This window comes from Anas acuta, chromosome 1, assembly GCF_963932015.1.
Source record: "Anas acuta chromosome 1, bAnaAcu1.1, whole genome shotgun sequence".
NCBI classification, from domain to species: Eukaryota; Metazoa; Chordata; class Aves; order Anseriformes; family Anatidae; genus Anas; species Anas acuta.
This window is the reverse complement of record NC_088979.1, coordinates 7,810,642-7,831,781: the sequence shown is the minus strand read 5'-3', so window position 1 is coordinate 7,831,781 and position 21,140 is coordinate 7,810,642. Positions and strand designations below refer to the sequence as shown.

Genomic DNA, 21,140 nt, shown 5'->3' with positions numbered 1-21,140 from the left:
GAGGAGGGCTCTGGAGACTGTTTTTCTCCTCTTTGTAACAAGGCTTAGGTTGTTCTGTTGCATGCCTCTCCCCCAGTCTCTTGTGTATGCACACAAATACAATTTGATTTTTTTCCAGTAACTTCAAAACTTGCAGAGATTGTTTCCTTAGGTAGCTAAGAAGACAGATGAGGATTCAAGCACTAGCAAATTACCGTCTATCATACAAAGATTTATTGGAACAGAGACAGCCAAAATGTTAATGCATGGTGGGAGCTCCAGAGGAAAATAACTTCACAATAGCATGCAGATAAGAGAAAAAAAGCTGTATTATATGTAAAGCCATTAAATGTTTTTTTAGGCAGGGATGTCAGGATTGCTATTTCTAACCACAACATGCCCTGTAACCTAGTGACATCCTCAGCCTTGATTTAGAGTCGGGGGCCCACCGCTGCAGTTTATCTGGCACCTCACAAAGGAATAGCTTCAGGGCTTATTTAGGAATGGCTTGAAGGTGGAAAGTGAGGGGCCTGGCACCTGTCCCCGCAGTTCAGCAAGTACTCGTCCCAGACACTGCTTCAGGACCATGTTGCTGGTTCTGACTGAGGTAAGATGCTTTATTTTATTTCTTTAAGGCAGTAGTACAAAGACTAGTAGATGAGGATACTTTCCTCGAACCCTAGGTCCCATGACATGGCTGCAGTTTTCTCTCAAATGCTACAGTTTGTAAAACTGTTAACTACTACCTGGACAGGAACAGAAGTCTGACAGTGTGGGGGTTTTTTATTATTTTTTTTTATTTTTATTTTTGTTGTTTTGGTTTGTTTTTTATGCTGTTGCAGTGATCTAACAGTATATTCTATGCCAGAAAACTAGGAGAGTAGTTCAATGAAATTCAGTGAACCACAGCACATCTGTGGAACTGGGCTTCGCAAACACTTTGCACGGTGTAAAATATTGCCACTACCTCCTCAGGTCTTCCAGCCCCTTGTCTGATGTTCAGTCCTCAGCGCGGTCTCACAAACACTCTGCCAGAGTTGCAGGCTGGTTTCTTCTTTACTTTCTTTTACTCTTTTTTTTTTTTCTTTTTTCTCTTTTTTGTGAGGATTGGAGATAGTTTCAGTTTTCTGAAACAAAGGATGTTACAGCCATTAAACAGCCATCACTGAAACTTGCTACCTCCCAAGACAGGCTTTAGAAATCCATGGCTTTAATAACCACAGAATACTGTATTTGTGCTGAAGCCGGGGTAGAATATAGTGGCAGGGCATGAGATAGCAGTCACAGCAAGGCAAAATGTGAAGGTCCCTTGGTTACAGCAGTCACAGCAGTTTTTGAAAATCTGCCTCAGTAGAAGTTGCCTCCTGCCTCAGCTATTGACACGTAATCACGTGTCAATCTGATTGATCACCATTAACGGCCAGTGGGGCTTTCCCAGACTGCTACTGGTAGCAAACTACCTACAGCCACTCCTCCACCGCAGGAATGAGGGCACTATGTCGTAGTTATCTCAGATTTTTAAACCTGCCAGGTGAGTAGAATGGGTAACATCCTATAGTGTGCTGTGGAAGCAGAAAGTGACTTTTTTTTTTTTTTCAAAAGGAGAAAGCACTTGGCCAGCCAGAGGGTGGCAGCAGCAGGGAAGAGCTCAGCTCTGAGGACTTAACAGAAAGCAAACAGCTGTGGGAGCTTCACAGTGTGTATGTGGTGGCAAGGAAAACAGGGACAGGTAACAGAGAGGGGAAACTGTACGCAGGAGGGGTGCAGAAAAAGTCCTGCAAGGGAGGGCAGGAGGAAGAAACCATGGAATGGGGTAGACAGAGATGGAACAAGCTGTGTAATGCACGTTCCAAGGGAAAGCTGCAAGAAAACAACAGCAGTTCCCTGACTGCTCTGTGGCTCAGAAGCCCTCAAAGCAACAACAACAACAACAACAACAAAGGTATTTTTGGAAGCTATTCATAATTTCTTAGAAATGTCTCAGTGTCCTTTAAAGCCATTTGACTCAGCAGATGGTAAGCAGGCCATGCTGGAAGGATGGTATCTGCAAAAGCACCATTTGTACTGGCCATCCAGTAGGAGACTTGGTACAGCCAAAGGGTCCCACAGTCCACATTTAACTACTCAAGCGAAGGCTAAACCCACACGTGGCTTAAACAGTAGGAAAACTGAGCTCTAGCTGCCTGTTTCCTGCCCAATGCACTCACTAAGCATTTTTTCCCATCACGCTTGGAAAAGGACCCTTGCCCAGTAGAGATGCTCCAAATACCAGGCTGTCATTCAAACCTGGCTGAAGATATCAGTGCTTATCCAGCAACCCAATTTCTCCTCCAAGAAATAAGTAAATGTTCCATGTGAAGCACAGACCAGCTTCCCCATCCCATATGACTGCCCCAACAGCCTGTACACCTGTTTTCCCTCCCTCCCTCCCTCTGGATCTGTGAATATTGAGTTACAGTGGCCATACAACCATAAGCAGGGGGGGTGACTATGGCACCATCTCAGTAGAGCTGACACTGTGCTGGCTGAAGCAGCCCCTGGGGACGCATCTTCAGGCCCCTCTTTGGCAGAGGAAGGCCCTAAATCCAAGTGCCCCATGTTGTCAGTGACTCCTCAGCTGACTTTTAGACTGGTTATAGCAGGACCAGCAACCAGTTGCATGGCCAAGGCAGTGCAATGGCCAAAACAGCCGGTAAACAAAGGTCCAAGAACAGCATTGAACAGCCAGGCCGTGCACCTTTCACACTGGCTCTATCTTTGGACAACCCAGCAGTGTCACTGCACACCGCTTCCCACCTGCCGTAGCAGCAGGAGCCCAGGTGCCTCACCAAAGGCTGGACTGCATGGCAAAGATCTGAGAAACAGGACATTGACTTATCACATTGTCTTGTGGGAGATTATATGTGGCAGAGGGAGACCTGAAAAGCCAGCTCTCCTGTCCCCAAACTTAGCATGTGAACTTCTGATCTGTCCTCAGATGTGATGAAAAATGTGTCTGTACGTTTTCTGTCTTTGCCTGCTAAGTCAACCAATCGTTCATGCCAGTATCTGCTTTGCTGTCAGTGGACTTGGTAATTAAGATGACACGAGACCACTTGCTGAAATCAGTCATTGCACACAGCAGTACAGCACTCTGCCCATTCACTTGCCAGTCTGGAGTAAAAGGAAGGAAAACAAACCTAATGACAAGGAGAAGAGCTATCCTGAAAGAATACAGATGCTTCTCTGCCAGGGCACAAGGAGAAACTGCTATCTTTTCAGAGCAGAGACACTGTCAGGATGCAGCAAAGGCTGCTGCTTCCCTCAGTGTCCCAAGCTGAAAGCTGCTGACACATTTACTCTGGTATTTCCTAGCACCATGCTGTGGAATCTTAGCAAGAATGGATGTGCACAAGCAGTGGGACAAGTCTCTGTCCCACACTCTGGGAAAGGGGCCGTTCGGGTGGCACGCACCAGGGCTGCAGGTGGCTTGCAGGTTTTCTCCAGTCTCTCTCTCAGGTGGCTTATCTCAGCACGGTAGTCATCCAGCTGGCTCTCCAGCTTCTCCCGCCTGACTCGCTCGAATTCCAGCTGAGCCTCCAGCTCCTTCACAGCCCTGCCAAAAGCAAAGGAGACAAACGGAGCATAAAGCACATCCAAGCATGTCCTGGCTACTCCACGTGTTGGCTTTTTTTTTCAGGAGCAGGTTAGTCACAGCAGAAAACTGCAGTTCCAGTGTGCTCCTGGCTTAAGACCCTTTGCAAAAGCTTCAGAATCTACTGTTTTTCTTTCTCCACAAATCAGCTGTGCTCAGCGCATGACCATCTCCACCGCGAGATGGCGACGTCTTCCCACACATTGAGCCAGCCCCAGGGTTTTGAGCAGGCTGCAACCCAGGTCTTTCTCCAGCTGCTGAAGAGGGAGAAATGCCCAAGAGGTAGAAGAGTTGGCAGGAAACAGAGAACAGGCATTAAACTGGTTTTCTGGACAGGCCAGGGGCAGTTTCTTCATTTATGGCTGGTTCCTCCACATCCTTCCTAAAGTGATTGGGTTAACCACAGATGAGGAATGATCAAATGACAGCCTGCATGGCACCGACTAAAGGAAAGCGGAAGCACTGGCTGATGAACAGTTGCACAAGTCCTCATCAGTCACCCCGTCACCCCCACAGTGGCTACTAAATTAACTGAGATTCCTGGAACTGGTTAGCTGAACCGCTGCATTCTTTAACGGGCAGTCGGTCTGGGTGTGTACCGACCTCCTGGAGAGCGCACCGTGCCTGGTGGAGACCATTATCACCTAGCTAACGGCTGTCGTTAAGAGGTGTTCGTGTGGGCAGGGGGTTGCTCTCCGCCCTGCCTGCGCTAACTGCCGCGCCACTCCCCTCTGACGCGCCACGCCCTGTTTGCCCGTCCTGGTCGCCGCGCTCCCTAGGGGCTGCTTTTGAACGGCCGGGGAGGGGTCGCTGCTGGCTCCGCCTTCGCCTCGTCAGCCTCCCTCACGAGGGCTGCCGGCTCCTGGCGGCTCCCTGAAGTAGGCTCGGTGCCGGAAAATGAGCCCTGCCTGGCCCGATCCCCCGCTCCGCTGCAGAACGCGTCTGCCCCGGAGCCGATCGCCTCGGCAAATGGACACTTCACGCGTGTCCTACTGAGCCTTAAAACACACAATTTCAGTCTTTAACTCAATTCTGAGAGCCTCTTCCCCAGTTAAGGAGCAGTACACATGGTACGATTGAAGAATATCCTTTTTATTTTAATCAACACCGTTGCTGATATGATATTTAGCTTCTTGCCTAGGGAGTGCAGCTGACCGTTGACTTGACCTCACACAGGATAACTTAAAAATGTATTTGCAGTTTGTGTACTCATCAGTTATGGCAGGAGCAAGTATTGCTCTTCACAACTTATTCATAGACATTGAGACATTTTTTTTCTTCTTGCATATAACTTTTTCCACCTTAAAATTAGAAAAAAAATAGCTTGTCCAAATCAGACCGTTAAATATCACAACACTCACTTTGATTACTTAAAAGAATAATTATAATTTGAATTGATACCAAAGTAAAAATAGTGCGTGGAATGGAATGTGGTTTTGAATATCACACCTGAAGTGTGAAGATCTGTTTCTAGTGTTTTAACCACACCTTGTTATATGCCAAAATAACGAGCACTGAGCCACTCATTTCATTCTTAAAAATACTACTGCAAAGCAATAGCTTGAAATACACTTGTTTGCCACTGCTAAGTGGTTCTGTTGGTTAAAGCCTGATGCTACAATTCCTGGAAATACCACAATTCACTATCAAGTAAAACATTTGCTCTTTGAGAATCTCTGAAGTGAGGGGCGATTAAGATAAGGCCATGATGTCTGCTCACATATGGGCTAGGATCAGAACAGCTCACAGAAACACCTGAGGTTAAGCAATATAAACTTACTTTGTGTAAAAACAGTTGTGGATGTCTCATTCTGCTGCTTGCCTGTACAAAGGAGGCCACTGCTCCTCGTTAGAGAGAAACAGGATGCATGATTTCCCTGCTGTAACAAGTCTACCTCTAGGAAAAAGTAGACAAATACGATGAAACTCATTTAATCTATTTTTCATCAGTATCAAAGTACAAATTTTCAATGAAGCCACTTGAGTCTTGGTGCTTAATTGTCATTAATATATATATTGCTGTTTGCAGCAATATATATATTGCTAAATATATAACCTCTGGGAACAGTAAAATTTTATGAGAAGGTGGCTGCTGCTCAGTTATCCCGGGTTTTACTCTGATTAAGATGTTTGCTCCTGTAGAAAGAGTCCTGATTTAGTTCTCAAACCGGAGAATACATTGAAGATTGATGATTTTCATATTAGAATGGCTTGGGTTGGAAGGGACCTTAAAGATCATCCAGTTCCATCCCCTGCCATGGGCAGGGACACCTCCCACCAGCCCAGGTTGCTCAAAGCCCCATCCAGCCTGGCCTTGAACACCTCCAGGGATGGGGCATCCACAGCTCCTCTGGGCAGCCTGTGCCTCTGTATAAACAGCATGATTTTTGCAGAAATTCTCTCGAAGTGGATTGAAGTTCAGGGAGGAAAATATTCAGACTTTGGGGAATCTCAAGAAAAAAAAAAATCTAGCCTGTTTTTTTAGTTTCTAATCAGTGTGGGTTGCATTATTATAATATTATCACCATAACGCTTTTTTTCCAGTAATATTTATGCTGGTTCCAGAAAACATAGCATCACCACTTTAGAACCAAACATTAAACATACAATATAAAGTATATTTTTTTCAATCTCCCAAGAAAAAACTGTCCTTACAGACCTGTTAAGTGCACCTTACTATAGTAAGCCAGACAGAATGAAAAACTTAATTTCCATTTAAGTTCAGAGCTGAAAAAAATATCAGCAGAGTCTTGACCTTGTTTTTGTTTGTATTAAGAAAAAAGACAGCAAGCAAAAACTTCTTTCTTTGTTTATTACTTATCCAAGGCAATTGGAAAGTTCTTTCACTTCAGGCTTGTAGCTCTTCAGGATCCCTGCTGGGCTTCATGTTCTCTAGTATTTTGATGTATATTCCATGTTGCTTAGTGGCGAGATACAATCCAGTCAGAACCTGGATCAGCACACCAAAACTCATCTTCCTAAAGATAGGCTGAGAAACTGTGAGCCAGAAGCGTAGTAAGTTCTCTCTCCCTGGCAAGGGAGATGAAGCATACCTAAGGAACAAAAGGAATGGTAGAAACTCAGCATGAGGAACATTTCTCAGCTGCCCAGCAAAGCACCACTGGGCGATCTCCATCCCTCAGCAGAGTGGCAACTGCAACTTAACAAACCGAGGCACATCGTGGTTCCATGCTAAACTCAAGTGCTTTACATTGGATCAGTTTTGTACATCTTGACAGCACAGCTCTTAGGTACTTTTCCCTGTAATTAGCTGATTAATGTAAATTCCCTTCCATGTAGGAAAACCATGCAAAAGGATAGATGTGCAAAGATTGAAAATCCACAGAACTTAAACTGAGAACGTGACAGACAAAATAAATTTTTCACTCACTGCAGGTTGAGAAGACATACCTGGCTGCAAGGCTTGCATTCACAGGGAGAGCCATTATAATAGGATAGAGACCACCCACAACAGCCCCTACTAATCCTCCCCTGACCACAGCGCAGACTTCACAGTTCAGCTCACCTGCAAGACAGACAGAACAGTTCACTGTCAACACACAGCACATGGGGTCCCTCCCATGGGATGCCATACTTCCTCAACTGAACCTCTGGGGGCTGCCCACAGGCTACAGCTCTTCAGGAACTGCTGCCACACAGCTCTGTACCTCAGGGTCCATCCCCCAGGAGCAAACTGCTCCAGCACAGGTCCCACACAGGTGGCAGCTCCCCCCAGGTGTCCCCTGCTCCTGCATGGACTCCTCTCCACAGGCTGCAGCTGCGGCCCGGGCCCTGCTCCTGCAGGGGCTCTCCATGGGCCGCAGCCTCCTCCAGGCCACATCCACCTGCTCCACCGGGGGCTCCTCCACCCATGTAGGGGCTGCAGCGTGGAGATCTGCTCCATGTGGGACCCATGGGCTGCAGGGGGGCAGCCTGCTCCACCAGGGGTCTCTCCACAGGCCGTAGGAGAACTTGTGCTGAGTGCCTGGAGCACCTCCTGCCCTCTTTCTGCACTGACCCACTCACAACTTGAGGAAGTCACTGCTGCCCGATGTATTTTTCAAACCACTCTTTAGCAGCCAGTATTTTCAAGAAAGCAAAGGCCTTTTTAAAACAAATAATGAAGTTTTACCTGCAAATAAAGGTTCGCGCACAAAGACTTCATATACTGCTACTGTTGAGAGAAACGGAATAACAGCCATTGGCAAAGCAGACGCTATGGCAGCTTTTCTGACATTTAGGATCTTCCTGAAGTAATTATTTGCTGTTAAGCCACATAAGCTCGAATTTCCTGCAAGGAAGTATGATCCATGACTGCAAATGTTCCTGAAAAAAAAAAAAAAAAAAAAAAAAGGAAAACAAGTGTAGATTAGTTACAGTTATGTGCTACAATTCATTTCTGAGTACTCTGCAGTAAGAAGGGATGTAAATCTCTTGCAATATGAAATTAGTCATTACTTTCAGCAGCAACCAGCACAAAGTCCTTTGCTCTATGCCTGAGCTTACACATGGGTCCTGAATGAAGTGTCAGAAACACTGAGATGCCTTTTCTACAATTTTTTTATTACAAGTAATGGAAGTTCTAACACTCTCCTAGTCAGTGTGTTTCTGAGGAGAATGGTTTGTAAGAAAAAATCCCAGCTGGCTCCTGAGATTAGCCTCATTTCTAGCCTGTGTAACTGAAAGTACAGATTTAGTTTTTAAGAGCTTACAGTATAGATTGGGGGGGGACAATGATGGCAACAGAGATGTTCACACATGGTAAAATCTGTAACATGGTGAACGCAGACTAGAACGAAATCTGGTCAGAGACAGGCAGCAATTAATAGCCTGACAAGCAGTTCCCACTGGAGCGCATTCCATCACAGCAACAGAAGAGAGGGAATGGAAATGTGCACCAGTTTGATGAGCAGTCCATGACTTATTTCATTGGACTTGCAGAAAGAAGTTGTGAGTTCTTATCTGTATCATTATACCTGGCAGTCAGTTGATTAATGGCAACAATGCTTCACTTCAGGTTTCCACAAATGTGAATGTGGCACAAATGTGGAAAGCAATTAATTGGAAGGCACTTTGGCTTTGAGGCTATGCCAGTGTTATTACGTTAAGTGTGTTTTAAAACTTGTCATAAATTGAATTTACCACTAAAGATCTAAAGAAAATCAAATATTTAACTGGTCAAATTTTACGCTAGGCCAAATGTCATATTCATTTGCAAAATTACCAAATGTGACCATCCCTAAAGCACTTAGCAATTAAAATACGTGATTTTTAAAATCCGCCTATTGAAAACTCTTCCCCATTTTAATGCATAGAGCAACATTAAACATTGACAAACCGTACCAAAGACCTCACGTATTTAAGTACTGATTTTGCAAAACCAACATTAATTTAACATTACCAGCATCTGACATCAATAATGGCAATTATTTCTCCTTCTGAATGGGAAAATACTTTCATTTGTGGTGCACATCACATTTTCAAACATGAAAAAAAAAAATGCTACCAACAATTCAACTATGGTATTATATAGCGTAAGCACCTAGCTCTTCCCCTTAGTCATAGTTTTTGTTTGCTTTAAGAAATGGGCCTGTTCACTTGTCAAATCACCATTCCCACAGTATCTGGTGTCACTCACAGAATATCCCCCCCGTTTCTGAAAACCAGCTATTTTATTCTGTATTTACAGCCAAAGTGAAATGCATGTGTGCATATGCATACGTGCAGAGGACAGACTAAAATCTAGCTTGGTATTTAAGAAACCAAAGCCGAGTACATTAATGTACCCAGGATGAACTGAATCTCATCAAGTTTACTGATATATATGGAACAGCTGTACTCCACAGAAGAAAAGGAAGGATGGCAGGGTTGGTTGGTTGTAGAAATACTAGCTCCTTCACATCAAAACCACGAGCTTTTGGGACATTCTGCCATTGTTTTATGACAGCTATTTCTTCCCAAGGCCAAATAACCTCTAGGTACCACAGTTTCTATCAAGATGTTACTATGTCACCACTGAGGTACTTGCTTCCCTCTTAGTTCCCAGGCCTTCTGGGGAAGAAGTGCTGTAGGTTGCATGCAAGCACAGCAGATCCTACACAAAGCTATACCACCAGTAACGTTAAGGATAAAGGCTTGGCGTTATCCTTTCTCACCTGTGTGGGGAGGCCCTGTGTTATTAGCTGTAGTTTGCTTAGACAGCAATTTCATCCTATTAAAAAAAAAAAAAAAAAGCTTCCCATTACTCTAAATTATTCGTACACAATTTATGCAAGATACACACGTGGAAACCAGCTCAGGACCAGTAAAGTTTTGCACTGAAATACTATGCCACAAAGCACAAAAACGTCTGCGAGGCCCAAAAGACACTTATTTTTGAGCCACGCAGAACCCCTGCTGACGAGCCCGGTGTACAGCTCTGGTCTACTTTTACCCCACCACCTGGCTGCTTCATTCTCACCTGGGGGAGTCGTTTAGAAAGAAATGCAGAAACTAGCCAGCTTGATGCTCACTCGGTTCTGGCCCCAGGCCAGCTCTGCTGGATGCAGGACAATTCCTGAAGAACCACAAGGGCATCTGCCTTATGCTCTCCAACATTTGTTTCTTAGACCATTTATTAGCTCTAGCACAGGGCTGTATGAAGGCTCAGAGTTAGTCAGGGCTAATAAGCCATCCTGGAATGCTAAGCACTGGGGAGTTCATGCCAGAAAGCAGCTGAGCAGGACCACCAAGAACAGTGAGCTAAACATACTAAAAAATACACAAACCAAGTTTTCTGTTCTGGACAAAAATTAGCACCTTTGCAATTGAGTATTTTGGTAGGTGCAAGGAAGATTTGCAATATAAAAGCAAAGAAAAAAGCCTCCAAAAGACTTTAAATGTTTGCTGCAGTTCATTTATTTTACTGACACTTACTGGTCTGCTTTAGGAAGCTCACTTAGCAACTTCTGTATGATTTCCATCCGCTTTATTCTTTCCAAATATAGTCTCTGCACTGGAGAATCTAGTTCAAAAAATTCTCTTCCTGTCATCTTGAAGTCCTGGATCATAGGGAACAAGCAAAGAAATGTAATCAGTTACACCCCCCCAGTATGTACCAAATGAACATTTAGATTCTCTTTCAGTACGCAATCACTATTTCATTTCTTATTTTTCACAGCAGAGTTTTCAGATGTAGAGGGCACGATCCAGCTGCAGAAGGCTGACATTTCTGACTACATGAACCTTACCAAACTGCTTTCTTTAGCAGATGCATGCTGCAGTTGGGGTTTAACAAGTGCTCTAAGCCAATTTAAGTACCAAAACAGGCTGCTTCACCCTCCTGACACTCCTGCCTGAGCACCACCAACCCTGGGGCCATACATACACCACTTGCTAAACTCCCACAGGAGGAGATCTGCTCAATGATGGAGGTGTTGGCGTTTTTCTTCCAGCCTGATCACCTTTGACACAGCAATTCCTTTTGCTAGGGGCACAAGGAAGGGCACCAACAGCACCACTGCTTAGGGCAGCATTAAGTTGACTTCACTGTCAAAACGAAAAAAATAATAAAAAAAAAAACAACAACATACTTTGTAAAGAATTAATTGCATAACGAGGCTGTATACTCTGGTTTTACAGTCCACAACTAATAACTTTCAGCATTGGCACTGCTAGCTGTATCAAGACAGAAACCTTCCAAGTTTTTGATCAGGCAGAGAGCATTTAGCGGCTGAAACGCCTTTTCTAGATATCCTACCACAGAGGGGAGCTTCCCAAACTTAAATAAGCTTCCCAAACTCGCCCTAATCCCTTCCTTGACCGGGGAGCCGCTCCCCACAGCCCCACTGCAGGCCCGTGCCCGGTTTCACCTCAGGACACACAGGAGGGAGGCAGCGACGGCGGCGCTGGGCCTCGCCCCCCCGCCGACCCTCCTGAGGTAAAAAGCCTTAAAAATGGCGAAATACCGAGGCAGCTCACTCTGGAAGGCGGCTCCTTGCAGTTTCCCGTCCCAGCTTCCTCCACAAGCCCCCAAAAAAACCCCACACCGCGCTCTGAGGCGTCCCGGGGCCGCGGCCCGCCCGCCCCCCTCTCACCGAGCCGCTCCGCCTCAGGGCCCCGGCCGCCTACAATATGGCCGCCGCCACGCCCGGCTCCGTACAATATGGCTGCTCCCAGCCGCCGTACAACATGGCTCCTCCCACCCCTCACCGCACGGCTCCTCCCATCTCCAGCCTTCCCCCTGGTGGGCGCCGCCATCTTGCTTCAGAGGTTTCAGAGAACGTCTCTGATTGGGCGCCCCGCCCGGGCGGCGCAGCACGGCGTCTTCCCATTGGCTGCTCGGGCGGCGGGCGAGGGCCGGCTGCCCGTTGCTAGGGGCGGTGGATGGCGGCGGATGGCGGCGGCGGCTCCTCCATGGAGACGGGGCTGAGCGGGGAGCCTGCAGCCGGCGGCCCAGACGCGGGGACTCCCCCTAGCGGAGCGAGGAGCCCTCCATGGGGGGAAGCCCAGCCCTCGGGGTAACCCGCTGACCCTCTCCCCTCACGCCCCGCGGCCCCATTCCCCTCAGGGCCCGCGCTCCCGTTCCCCTCAGGCCCTGGGCCCCGTTCCCCTCAGGGCTCCCGGCCCCGTTCCCCTCAGACCCGTCACCCCTCTGCGGCCCGACCCCTGCCTTTGCCCTTTCTCCCTCCTCTTGCCTTGTTGCCCCCTTTTCCTCCTTTGTGTCTGTCTGTAACCCCGGCTGCATCCTCCCTCCTCCCCAGCTCCGTCCTCATCCCGAGGAAAATGGTCCTTTTCCTTAAATCTAGCCCAGCTCCCCCGGTTCTGCATCCCACCCCAGTTCTGCATCCCACCCCAATTCTCCTCAGGGCAAGCCAGCCCCCTCTGCGCTGTCCCACTCCAAAAAGCACCAGGGAGTCCCCTTTTGGGGCTAGAGAAGAAAGGTGCGGGGGGGGGGGGGGAAGCTGAGACAGATTTCAGTTGTGAACATTAAAGAGCAAAACACAGCCCCCCCCCTCCTTCACCAATTCAGTTCCAGTCTCCTAAAGAAGCTGATGCAAAGCAAAGCCCTGTCATGTGCATCACAGCTCCTCGTGCGGGGAAGGGAAACATTTGGAGCTTGTCCACCTTTTTCATAGTATTTTTTTTCCTAATGAGATAGATGAGGAAAATCTATCCCTTTTCTGTTTCTCTCTTTTTGTTTTTCAGAAAAAGGGGGAGAGAGAGAGCTCATGTTGAAGCCAACCAGCTGCACTTCTGAGTGGGAAACTCTGGACTGATCTCATGGCTTGCTTTTTGTTTCAGTAATCCTTCATTATCTCTGAAAATGAACCATTTGTGAAGCTCTTCTCCTAACTCTCCTTATCCCTCTCTGACGAGGTGGCTGCTTTGCAAGGGAAGAAATGGCATGAAATAAATGACTCCACTAGAAAGCAATCTGCTTTGCCAAAGTGCCCAGTGAGCAGCACTGTCACTTTAATAATTCCAGGTCAAGGGATTGCTTTCCTCCTTTTCAATCCTCTCTTTTAATACATGGGAGGATCAGAGGGACATTAAAGACCGTAAGGCTGGGTGGCTTGCAGATAATAAAAATGAAAGTGACTGGCCAGTGATTTCTGGTGGGTGAGAGGGTGATATTTGAAGGCTGTTGTCTGGTGAGGAAAAAGGGACCTTTTCAGTCTGCTGTGTAATCAATGCATAGCTAGCAAAATTCATTCAAGAAGTGAACGAAGTTTAAAGAGTCACTTTGGATTTATTTTTTTTTTGTCTTCCTCCTTCTTTGGATTATTTGGGAGTTTTTGTCCTGCAAATAACGTGGTTTTGAGCATGTACAGGTGGAGTACTGAGACAGCTGCCTAGAGATGGACTGTGCCTTAATTATATTACATAAAATCTTTTAATTTTCAAACTTTGCTGCCAGAAGAGGAGTTGTAATAGGGTTTTGTATTGCCAAGGAGCATTTTCTCTTGTATTTTTATAGATTCAAATATATTTTAAAGAAATTGAAAGCATCTCTTAAATCAAAAAGCTTCTTTTTTTCCCCCTTTTTTTCTTATTTATGGGAAGCATCGGAAATCCAATACAAGAAAACAGCAAGTCCTGATGGAAATGAAGATTGAAGCTGCATTTCCTAACTGAACTGTAGAAGTGTTTTGCAATAGATAGCCAGATCGTGACCTCGCAGTGCTCCAGTAGTCCATCATTAATACCTAAATAAGTGCTTGCAACCAGAAGTAGGAAGAAGAATGCCAGTCAAGAAGAAAGGTGGGCAATGAAGCTTCATATCTCATTTTGCATCTCCATGTTGTTAGATTGTTGATTTCTAGTGCTTCTAATGTGAAATTAAAAGTGTTCTAATGGGGGATTGAAATTGTTTTTGTTCTGCGCTGAAAATGGGAGAAAAATCGGTGCACTCACGGTAGTAATTGTTAAAAGTATTTTTATGGCATGTTTTAAGATCTGCCTTTGTCAAATTTGGCCTTAAATATTTATTTTGTAAGGATCAGCCATCAGAGATCTTGAACAGACACCAAGAGCTTGGCATTTAATGCTGTGAGAAGCCTGTCTTACAAACACTAATGAATTTTAAAATCATGGCTTTGGGCTATTTTCTATTCTTTACCTGTTTGGTGGATAAATATCAGCCAGCAGTAGCGGTGTAAACAAATAGCAAAGTTTCAAGGGTAATTTTAAATAAAAGTTCCAAGAGTTGTGTTTTGAAGGTGATTTGAACGTGTTTTTTAAAATGCACTTTAATTAAGTTTGATTTCCGTGCCGTAATACAGTATGAAAGTAGTACATTTATGAGTGTAATCTGGCAGCATTTAAGAAACGATGACCAGCCTCATGTTCTGCCCCTTCTGCCATAAAGTTTGTGATTACAGCAAGTATAGAAGCAGCTTTGGAAAATGTGGTTGCCAGCGTTCAGGCAAGAATTGGGAAATATTGGGGAAAATTCTTACCCTGAAAACACTTGTAGACCTTGGGTTATTTCTGGTAAACATGGCACGTATTTAAAGTTTCATAAAATGCTAATAGAATAAATGGTAAGTGAACCTTGTCTATTCAGCTCATCTCTCCAGATATCCTAGGATTTGACACATCCCTGGGTCTGATACCAAAACATGGGGGAAGGAACAAAAAGTGAATGTTTGACCACACAAATGGGGATACAGTCAGTGTGACTTTTCATTCTTTTCCTGGTAGGCAATATCCCTTTGGTGTTGGTTATGAGTTACCATTTACTGTGTAAATACTAATAATAAAACCACACAGATTGCTAGGAGTGCTTTAAAACCAAAAACAACAAATGGGATTTGGTGATTGTATTTTGGCAGATGACAAAGTCGAGACAACATTTCAAACCTGAAAGGTTTTAATGAATTGGAAGGAAAATTAAGGCAGTCTTTTTATAACTGTTAACTCTGAATTAGGTGATTGACACTAAGGGTGTTGCTGTGCGGGATGTTTGGCTGTGTTTCAGGTTCAGAATACTTGCAGGATTTGGGGGGGTGAAATCTTACGGGTCCTTTGTGCAGGAAGTTAGATGGGCAATCACAGCGGTCCCTTCTGGCCTTAAAAATCGGTGGAGTTCCTGTTTGTTTCCAGACAGTCTAGTTCTGTCTTAATGTATGTCAGGGCTTTAATTTCTCCTTCTATTTTGCCAAATTTTAAATATAATCTCAAGAGACCCAAATATCCTCCTTGAAATACTTTAAATTATCCCATCAGTCAGTGTGCTGAAGTTGCCAGTGTGAATGTATTTGGGTATTAAGAAGATACTGCTAAAAATGTATTTAAGCACATGAATTGCAGGCTTAAAAATGTTAGCGAATCAGCAACTTTATTATTATTTTGGATGGCTTAATTTGTCTACTCCATGCAAGAGACTCCAACTTTCTGAATGTAATTAAAAGCTTGCTGACAACTGGAAACACGCTATCAGTTAAAAAAAATAATAATCTGCTTTTGTTGTAAGTAATCCATTATATTCCAGTGACCAACAGAGACTGATGTTTTTTTTCCCTGTGGGTTTTGTCTTTTTTTTTTTTTTTTCCTGTTTGTTTGCTTTATGTTTGTGGCAGCACTTTGTCTCTAACTGGGGAATGATTCTGCTGATGATTTGTTTTCACTTTCTGGTCTTATGTACTTGGGAGTTTGGGAGTTCGTGTCTTCTGTCCTCCCCACCCGTGCCATCTGTGGAAATCTTGGTGGGGTGCTTGCTTCTGGGCTGTACAAAATGGTGCGTTTCAATGGCATCTATAAAAACAGGATTATCCCTCTCCATTTCAGCTCTTCTGTACATGTTGCTCTTTTGGATTTGATCAAAATATTCTCCTAACTCAGTACTGAGACTATTATTTTTTAAATATCCCGGTATTTATCCCTGGAAGGTGTTACCAAACTCTGCATTCCTTGGCATTGACGAGTGGTGGGTCCTGCTAAAGGACAGTGAATGTGTTTTGAGGATTCAGTTTTGAAAGAGCTCTCACATCCAGCACTGGTCTACAGATTACACGTGGCTTTGGACATAATTTGCACTCCTCCTTAACGCTTAATTCAGTGTCTGCCATCTTGCTTTTAAAAGTCTAGGCCTGTTTAGGCAGGAAAAATAGTTTAATAGTAAAAAACATAACTTAAAGGGAGCACCAGTTCTTTATGGATGTGGAGAAAAAGGTGTGCTACTGGTTCTGATCGTGTTTGTGTTGGTATGCCAGGCCTTTGGCTGATGTGTTAGGGTGACATGATTTTCTTTTCTCAGTTTTTTGGGGAGGGAAATAAGGCTCCACATTCCCAAGAATATGAACAGAGTTGGCACACTTGCTGTCAGTCTCAAAAAAAAGAGGAAAAAGAGGAATAAAATAAGGCTGGAAAGGGAGAGGGAGGTACCCAGCAGGTGCTGAATGGACTCCGTTTAGATAAGGGATGAGACACTGTGTGGGTACTTTTGCTGCTGTTACATGATGAAACAAACAGCTGTTCTCTTTGGCTTTTGGTTGCTCACCTTTCACTTACTGTAAGTACACTAAATTTTATATCAAACTAGGCATTTGAGTTTATCTACAACATTACTTGTTGGACAGTGCCATTTGGAGACAATATGGGATGCACAAGTTTGAGAATTAAATAAATTCATTATTTTCTCTTAATTTATGCTTTACTTTCACAATTAAACTAGGGTGCATTTGAGTACAACTATTCAGAAGAAATTTATGGGACTTGAGGAATCTTCACTTTAAAATGAAGTTGTACTACCATACAGAAGAATCTTAGTAAGCAAAGTCAGCTTTTTGAGTATTTTTACATTTCTTTTCTCCTTTCCTCCCAGAGATAGCCCGGTTGATTTCTGTTAACAGTAAAGGACTATATTTAGATTTGTAAGTGCATTTATTTTGGATTCATGCACAAAATATTGAAGAGCATGAATGTTGCTGCAACTCATTCATGTCTTTCACAGTGACAGAAAAATGAATTAGATCCACGCTCCTCTGTGCTAGAGACCAGATCCCAGATTTGAGCCCTGCTTGCGATCCACACAGCTGTGGCAGGAGCCCCCACATCTGGATGCCTGGCTGCACGAGTGCTAACCCTGCCAACACCTTTACACTTCTGGCTGTGTCTAGGCGGTAGGAGATGCTTAAATAGTGATGTTTATACTGCCCTCACCCCATTTTTCATCTCTGAGACTGAAAGGAACCGTATCTTGAGCCAGATCCACCCCGTGGGCTGCCATTAATATCTTGACTCCCTCTGCATTGTAGTCACTTTATGAAGGTGTGCTGGTTCTGTTTTACACAGGGATATATATATTTTTTTATCATGCCTCTTATATAAAGAAACACTTTCATGGACATCTTTTATTAAACCAATCAACAAGAAGAATTAAAAAGCATTGATCTGATCCCACATGTACTATGCCATTTAGGAGAATGTGACAGCTACACTCGAGGAAATGCTAAATTATGCAGTGGTAATACAAATTTTATGTGGCTGGTTTGTTGAAAGGAAGGCATCTAAAACAATTGGGCAGGAATTCTAAAAGCAAAGTTTATAGAGAGCCAGACTAAGTTAGCTCCTGTTAATGCACTGGAGTTCTTTGTGCTCTGAACTTCTTTTTAAATCACAAAATTTAAATTTAGGGCTGTAACTTTTGGTGCTCAGAAATGTTGGTGAATGTAGTTGCAGGCTCCTGACAGCCTACTAAGCAGGAAATCCAGTAGGTATTGAAGTAGATTTGTGTTTCCCTTTTCATTCTCATAAGTATTACAAGCTTTTTGTCATTTCAGTTGCTGAATAAATGTTCTCAAATAAGTACACGGCTAAAAGGCCACGTTTTTCACTCCAAGTTCTGTCATACTACCTCACAGTTTGTACAGAGAATTGACAGGGAGCAGTGCAAAGTTGTAAGTTAGGTTTACAGACTACAAAATGCACAATTTTTGTTTCCCAAGAATCGAACAAGTGGCAGAAAATCACTGTCTAAACTTTCCCAACTTCCACCACAGAGCCATGACTGAAGGATGTAGCTGCTTCCCTGGCAGTAATCTTTTTCCAGCCACAGGCTGTTCCCTCTGTGAGAAGCAGCGAGACATTTTGCACACAAAAGGACTGTAGGAGCAGACCTAATATAGATCAAGTCTTTGTTAAATAAAAGCAGGCTGCAAAGTTAAGATGCCTCTGGATTGGAAGTGGTGAATTTTATGGTCTTGAATTCTACTACCATCATTCTCCTGTTTGTCAGATTTTCTTACACAGATCAAGCCCATTTTAGTTGCCTCACTTGCACAGGGTGCCCACCTTGTTACCCCAGGGGGCTGCTTTGGTCAGCAGAGAGACTTTTAACTCCAGAGAGGGCATTTTGACCCACCTGAGGTCTAAATTGTCTTCTTGGCACTTGTCCTCCTGTCTCCCCGCTGGCAGCAGAGGGAACACAGGGTAGCCACACTCAGGTGAGGGATATCTCAGCTTCTCTTTTAACATGTAGGGGGAAGAAAACATCTTGCCTGAGATCTTTATGAGAGCTGATGTGTGTTCCCTGAGTGCTATAAATTAACCCTATTTGTTATTTTTGTCAGGAAAAAGTGTTACAAATTGTTGTACTGTTAGTCACTAGAACTGGAAACAGCCATGCTGTGATAGAGACAAGAGGCAGCTGTGCATCCTCTCCTCCCATTCCTGTTAAACACATATTGCACTCAGTGGAAGCAATGGAATCTTGCCTGATAAGCATTATTTTTTTCCCTTCTCAGCCTCCCTTCTTTCCTTCTGAATTTGTTCCAGATGGCCAAGTTAGATGTCAGAGGGTGACCATGGAGAAAAAGCTGAATTTGTAACTGGTAGCCCACTGTGCTAAAAGGTGATTTTGCAGCCCCTGCTTTAGCATTTTTCTGAAAATTGCTGAAACTCTCATTTTGAGAATTACTGCTTTACTCAGTTTTGCTTATTTTGATCAGTTCCCATCAGGTTCTTGCTTCTTACAAGTATTTAAGGTCTATTTCACTATGGTATTTTGTATTTACCAAGGATTTAGTGCCAAACAATATCCTTATAAAAATAAAGATCACGTTTTCTCTTGCTGTTTTCATCCCAGAAATAGCCAGTGGGGCTCCTTTGGCCTGGTGGGTGGTGACAGTAGTAACAAACACACAAAATACGTGAACAAACCGTTTGCTTTTTAATGGCTGCTTTTCAGAGGAGCTTTTGGTGGCATAAAACTTTCTTCGCCAAGATGATTTAGTGTAAGTGTCCTTAAGTCTGTCTTCACTTTGGGGAAGAAGAGGTAAATGCTTCCTTCAAACCACATTTGTCAGAAAGGTGAGTGAAGGTGAGTCATTCTCTCCTTCCTTCTAGGAAGGAGAGAATCTGGGCAATTTAGGGTTCTACAAACAAACCAACATTTTGTGCTTCACACTCCTTTCTCTCCTAGCTGTATGGCATATGTCGCTACCCTGCAGAGGAGTAATTCGTCACCTTCCAGTTCAGTCCTAGGTGTTGTGCTCTCCAGCAACACCATCTTGGGGACAAATGCCTGCTGAGCTGTGCTTTTAATAAAACAAACCTACTGCAAATAAACCTCAAACCAAACTTTGCAGGTATATAGATTCAATTGTTTAACATCCAAAACATAGAATTCTTTTTTTGTTTGTTTGGTTGGTTTTTGTTTATCAACTGAGAGACTCCAGCCTAATACAAAGGACCTTAAATGAAAAAATCCAAAGTGGCTCTGGGAAAATGTAACATCATAATGCGTGTTTTGGTAACAAATAAAGAAGACTTGATCTCATTCAATTTCTTATTTTTATTTATTTATTTATTGCATCTCCAGAAAGATGTCAGTGGTACGGGATTAGATCTGAATTTTCGTAATTCCACATTGTTTTCTTTCATGCGAAACAATGCTCATTTTGTATGAGTTTGGAAGTTATTTATTCCAGAACAGATGCCTTTTTGTTAAACGCCTGCCACGTTCCAATTTTCACATTTATGTTATTTTTGAATTTGAATCTTCTTTTAAAGCAAAGACATGCAGAACAGCTCTAATAAGTGTATAACTCCTGGTTTTTACTTTTACAACTATCCACCAAGTTCCCCTAGCGTTGTGTATGGCATACAGCTAGAATTGTACAGCTAGATTTTTGTGCATGATGCAGCTGCTCTTCAAAGCAGGGCTCTTTCATGTTTTTGTGACTGCTAAGCTCTGTCAAGTTGCCTTTATTCTGCTGCGTAAACAAGAGGTTTTCATTTGGTGCTACATCATTTTGGGGGCGAGTGGCTTCATTTTCATTCTGTCTTCCTATTTGCATTGCAGATTTTTACACCTAGATTTTAACATTGTGACACTTGAAAGGCAGAAACAAGAAGTTCAGGTGAAGCTAATTACACTTGCAGGCTTTCTCTCATTCTAGAAGGGGCTTCAGGGATCCAGAATCAGCTTGTGTATCTGAGACACAATCCGTGAAGCCAGGACAAGAAATGTGAGAAAAAGTCACTAACAAACAGTCCCCTCTTTACCTTCAATGTGGCTGGGGAAAAAAAGAGCTCTCTAGGAAAAAGGATTGGCCCCTGTGGGATTAATAGCTGATATCAGCAGTTGCTAAACCCTTCTGCGATCCCTAAAAAAAGTGATCTAGTGGGAAGAAAGCAGGTCCCACAATGAGCCGCTGGTAAGGGACAAGGGGATCTTTTTCTTTATTACAGTAAAGTAATACATAAGACAGATTATACACTATTAAGGTTTTTGTTTTGTTATTTGTTTGTTTTTGAGAGTTAATAGTATTTACAGGAAGAGGTGAGTAGAGGAAGGATACCTGTGGGATTGCAGGGGTCTTATATCCCCACCATCCCATCTGGGCTGGGGGGCACCAGGGACGCGGCTTTGGTTGCAGGATGCTTTCTGCTAAGTGCTGGAGAAAAGTTTCCTCTGGTTTTATGCTGTGCCAGGCACTAACTGGTCTTTATATAGTTATCCTGTTCCTCGGGTAAGTACATTTAATCAAGTTTTAAGGAATATATTTAAAACTCATAAAAAAAAAAAAAAGGCAAAGTAAAG

At 43.8% G+C, this 21,140-nt stretch overlaps 2 protein-coding genes and 1 long non-coding RNA gene across 18 annotated transcripts in view; 1 reads left to right on the top strand and 2 right to left on the bottom strand.

Annotated features, from left to right (window-relative positions):
- Nucleotides 1-190: 190 nt before the first annotated feature.
- Nucleotides 191-4,165, bottom strand: LOC137846941 (uncharacterized). The gene is made up of 2 exons (XR_011090676.1): nt 3,433-4,165; nt 191-1,106 (listed from the first exon to the last, which is right to left on the bottom strand). It is a non-coding gene; the product is annotated as an uncharacterized lncRNA (long non-coding RNA).
- Nucleotides 4,166-6,408: 2,243 nt separating this feature from the next.
- On the bottom strand, nt 6,409-11,866 carry LOC137846030 (transmembrane protein 126A-like). Of its 4 annotated transcripts, none has more exons than XM_068663650.1 (5): nt 11,573-11,866; nt 10,529-10,653; nt 7,746-7,939; nt 7,025-7,139; nt 6,409-6,666 (listed from the first exon to the last, which is right to left on the bottom strand). In XM_068663650.1, the coding sequence occupies exons 1-5, from the start codon at nt 11,849-11,851 to the stop codon at nt 6,462-6,464; spliced, it is 918 nt and encodes a 305-aa protein (XP_068519751.1). In that variant the 5' UTR covers nt 11,852-11,866; the 3' UTR covers nt 6,409-6,461. The 4 variants fall into 4 exon arrangements, with proteins under 4 accessions (XP_068519751.1, XP_068519826.1, XP_068519951.1 ...); XM_068663725.1 differs by having other exon boundaries at nt 11,639-11,866; XM_068663850.1 differs by having other exon boundaries at nt 11,689-11,825.
- A 74-nt stretch (nt 11,867-11,940) lies between these two features.
- DLG2 (discs large MAGUK scaffold protein 2) overlaps nt 11,941-21,140 on the top strand; it is a 1,027,768-nt gene continuing 1,018,568 nt past the window's right edge. For 10 of the 13 annotated variants that reach the window (XM_068661489.1, XM_068661116.1, XM_068661308.1 and 7 more), the window contains exons 1-2: nt 11,943-12,111; nt 12,800-13,855. In XM_068661489.1, coding sequence (XP_068517590.1) covers nt 13,837-13,855 — 19 coding nt within the window. In that variant the 5' untranslated portion in view covers nt 11,943-12,111; nt 12,800-13,836. Of the gene's footprint in view, nt 12,112-12,799; nt 13,856-21,140 lie in introns of all 13 variants that reach the window. The other 3 variants (XR_011090260.1, XR_011090255.1, XM_068660895.1) reach the window with 2 other exon arrangements.

What these genes read in the sequence shown, in the direction of transcription:
- LOC137846030 (XM_068663650.1), bottom strand. Translation starts at nt 11,851, where the DNA reads ATGGCGGCGCCCACCAGGGGGAAGGCTGGAGATGGGAGGAGCCGTGCG. An exon ending in GCAAGGAGCCGCCTTCCAGA is followed by an intron (nt 10,654 to 11,572) that starts GTGAGCTGCCTC and finishes CCTATGATCCAG; the next exon opens with GACTTCAAGATGACAGGAAG. An exon ending in AATGCAAGCCTTGCAGCCAG is followed by an intron (nt 6,667 to 7,024) that starts GTATGTCTTCTC and finishes TTTGTTCCTTAG; the next exon opens with GTATGCTTCATCTCCCTTGC.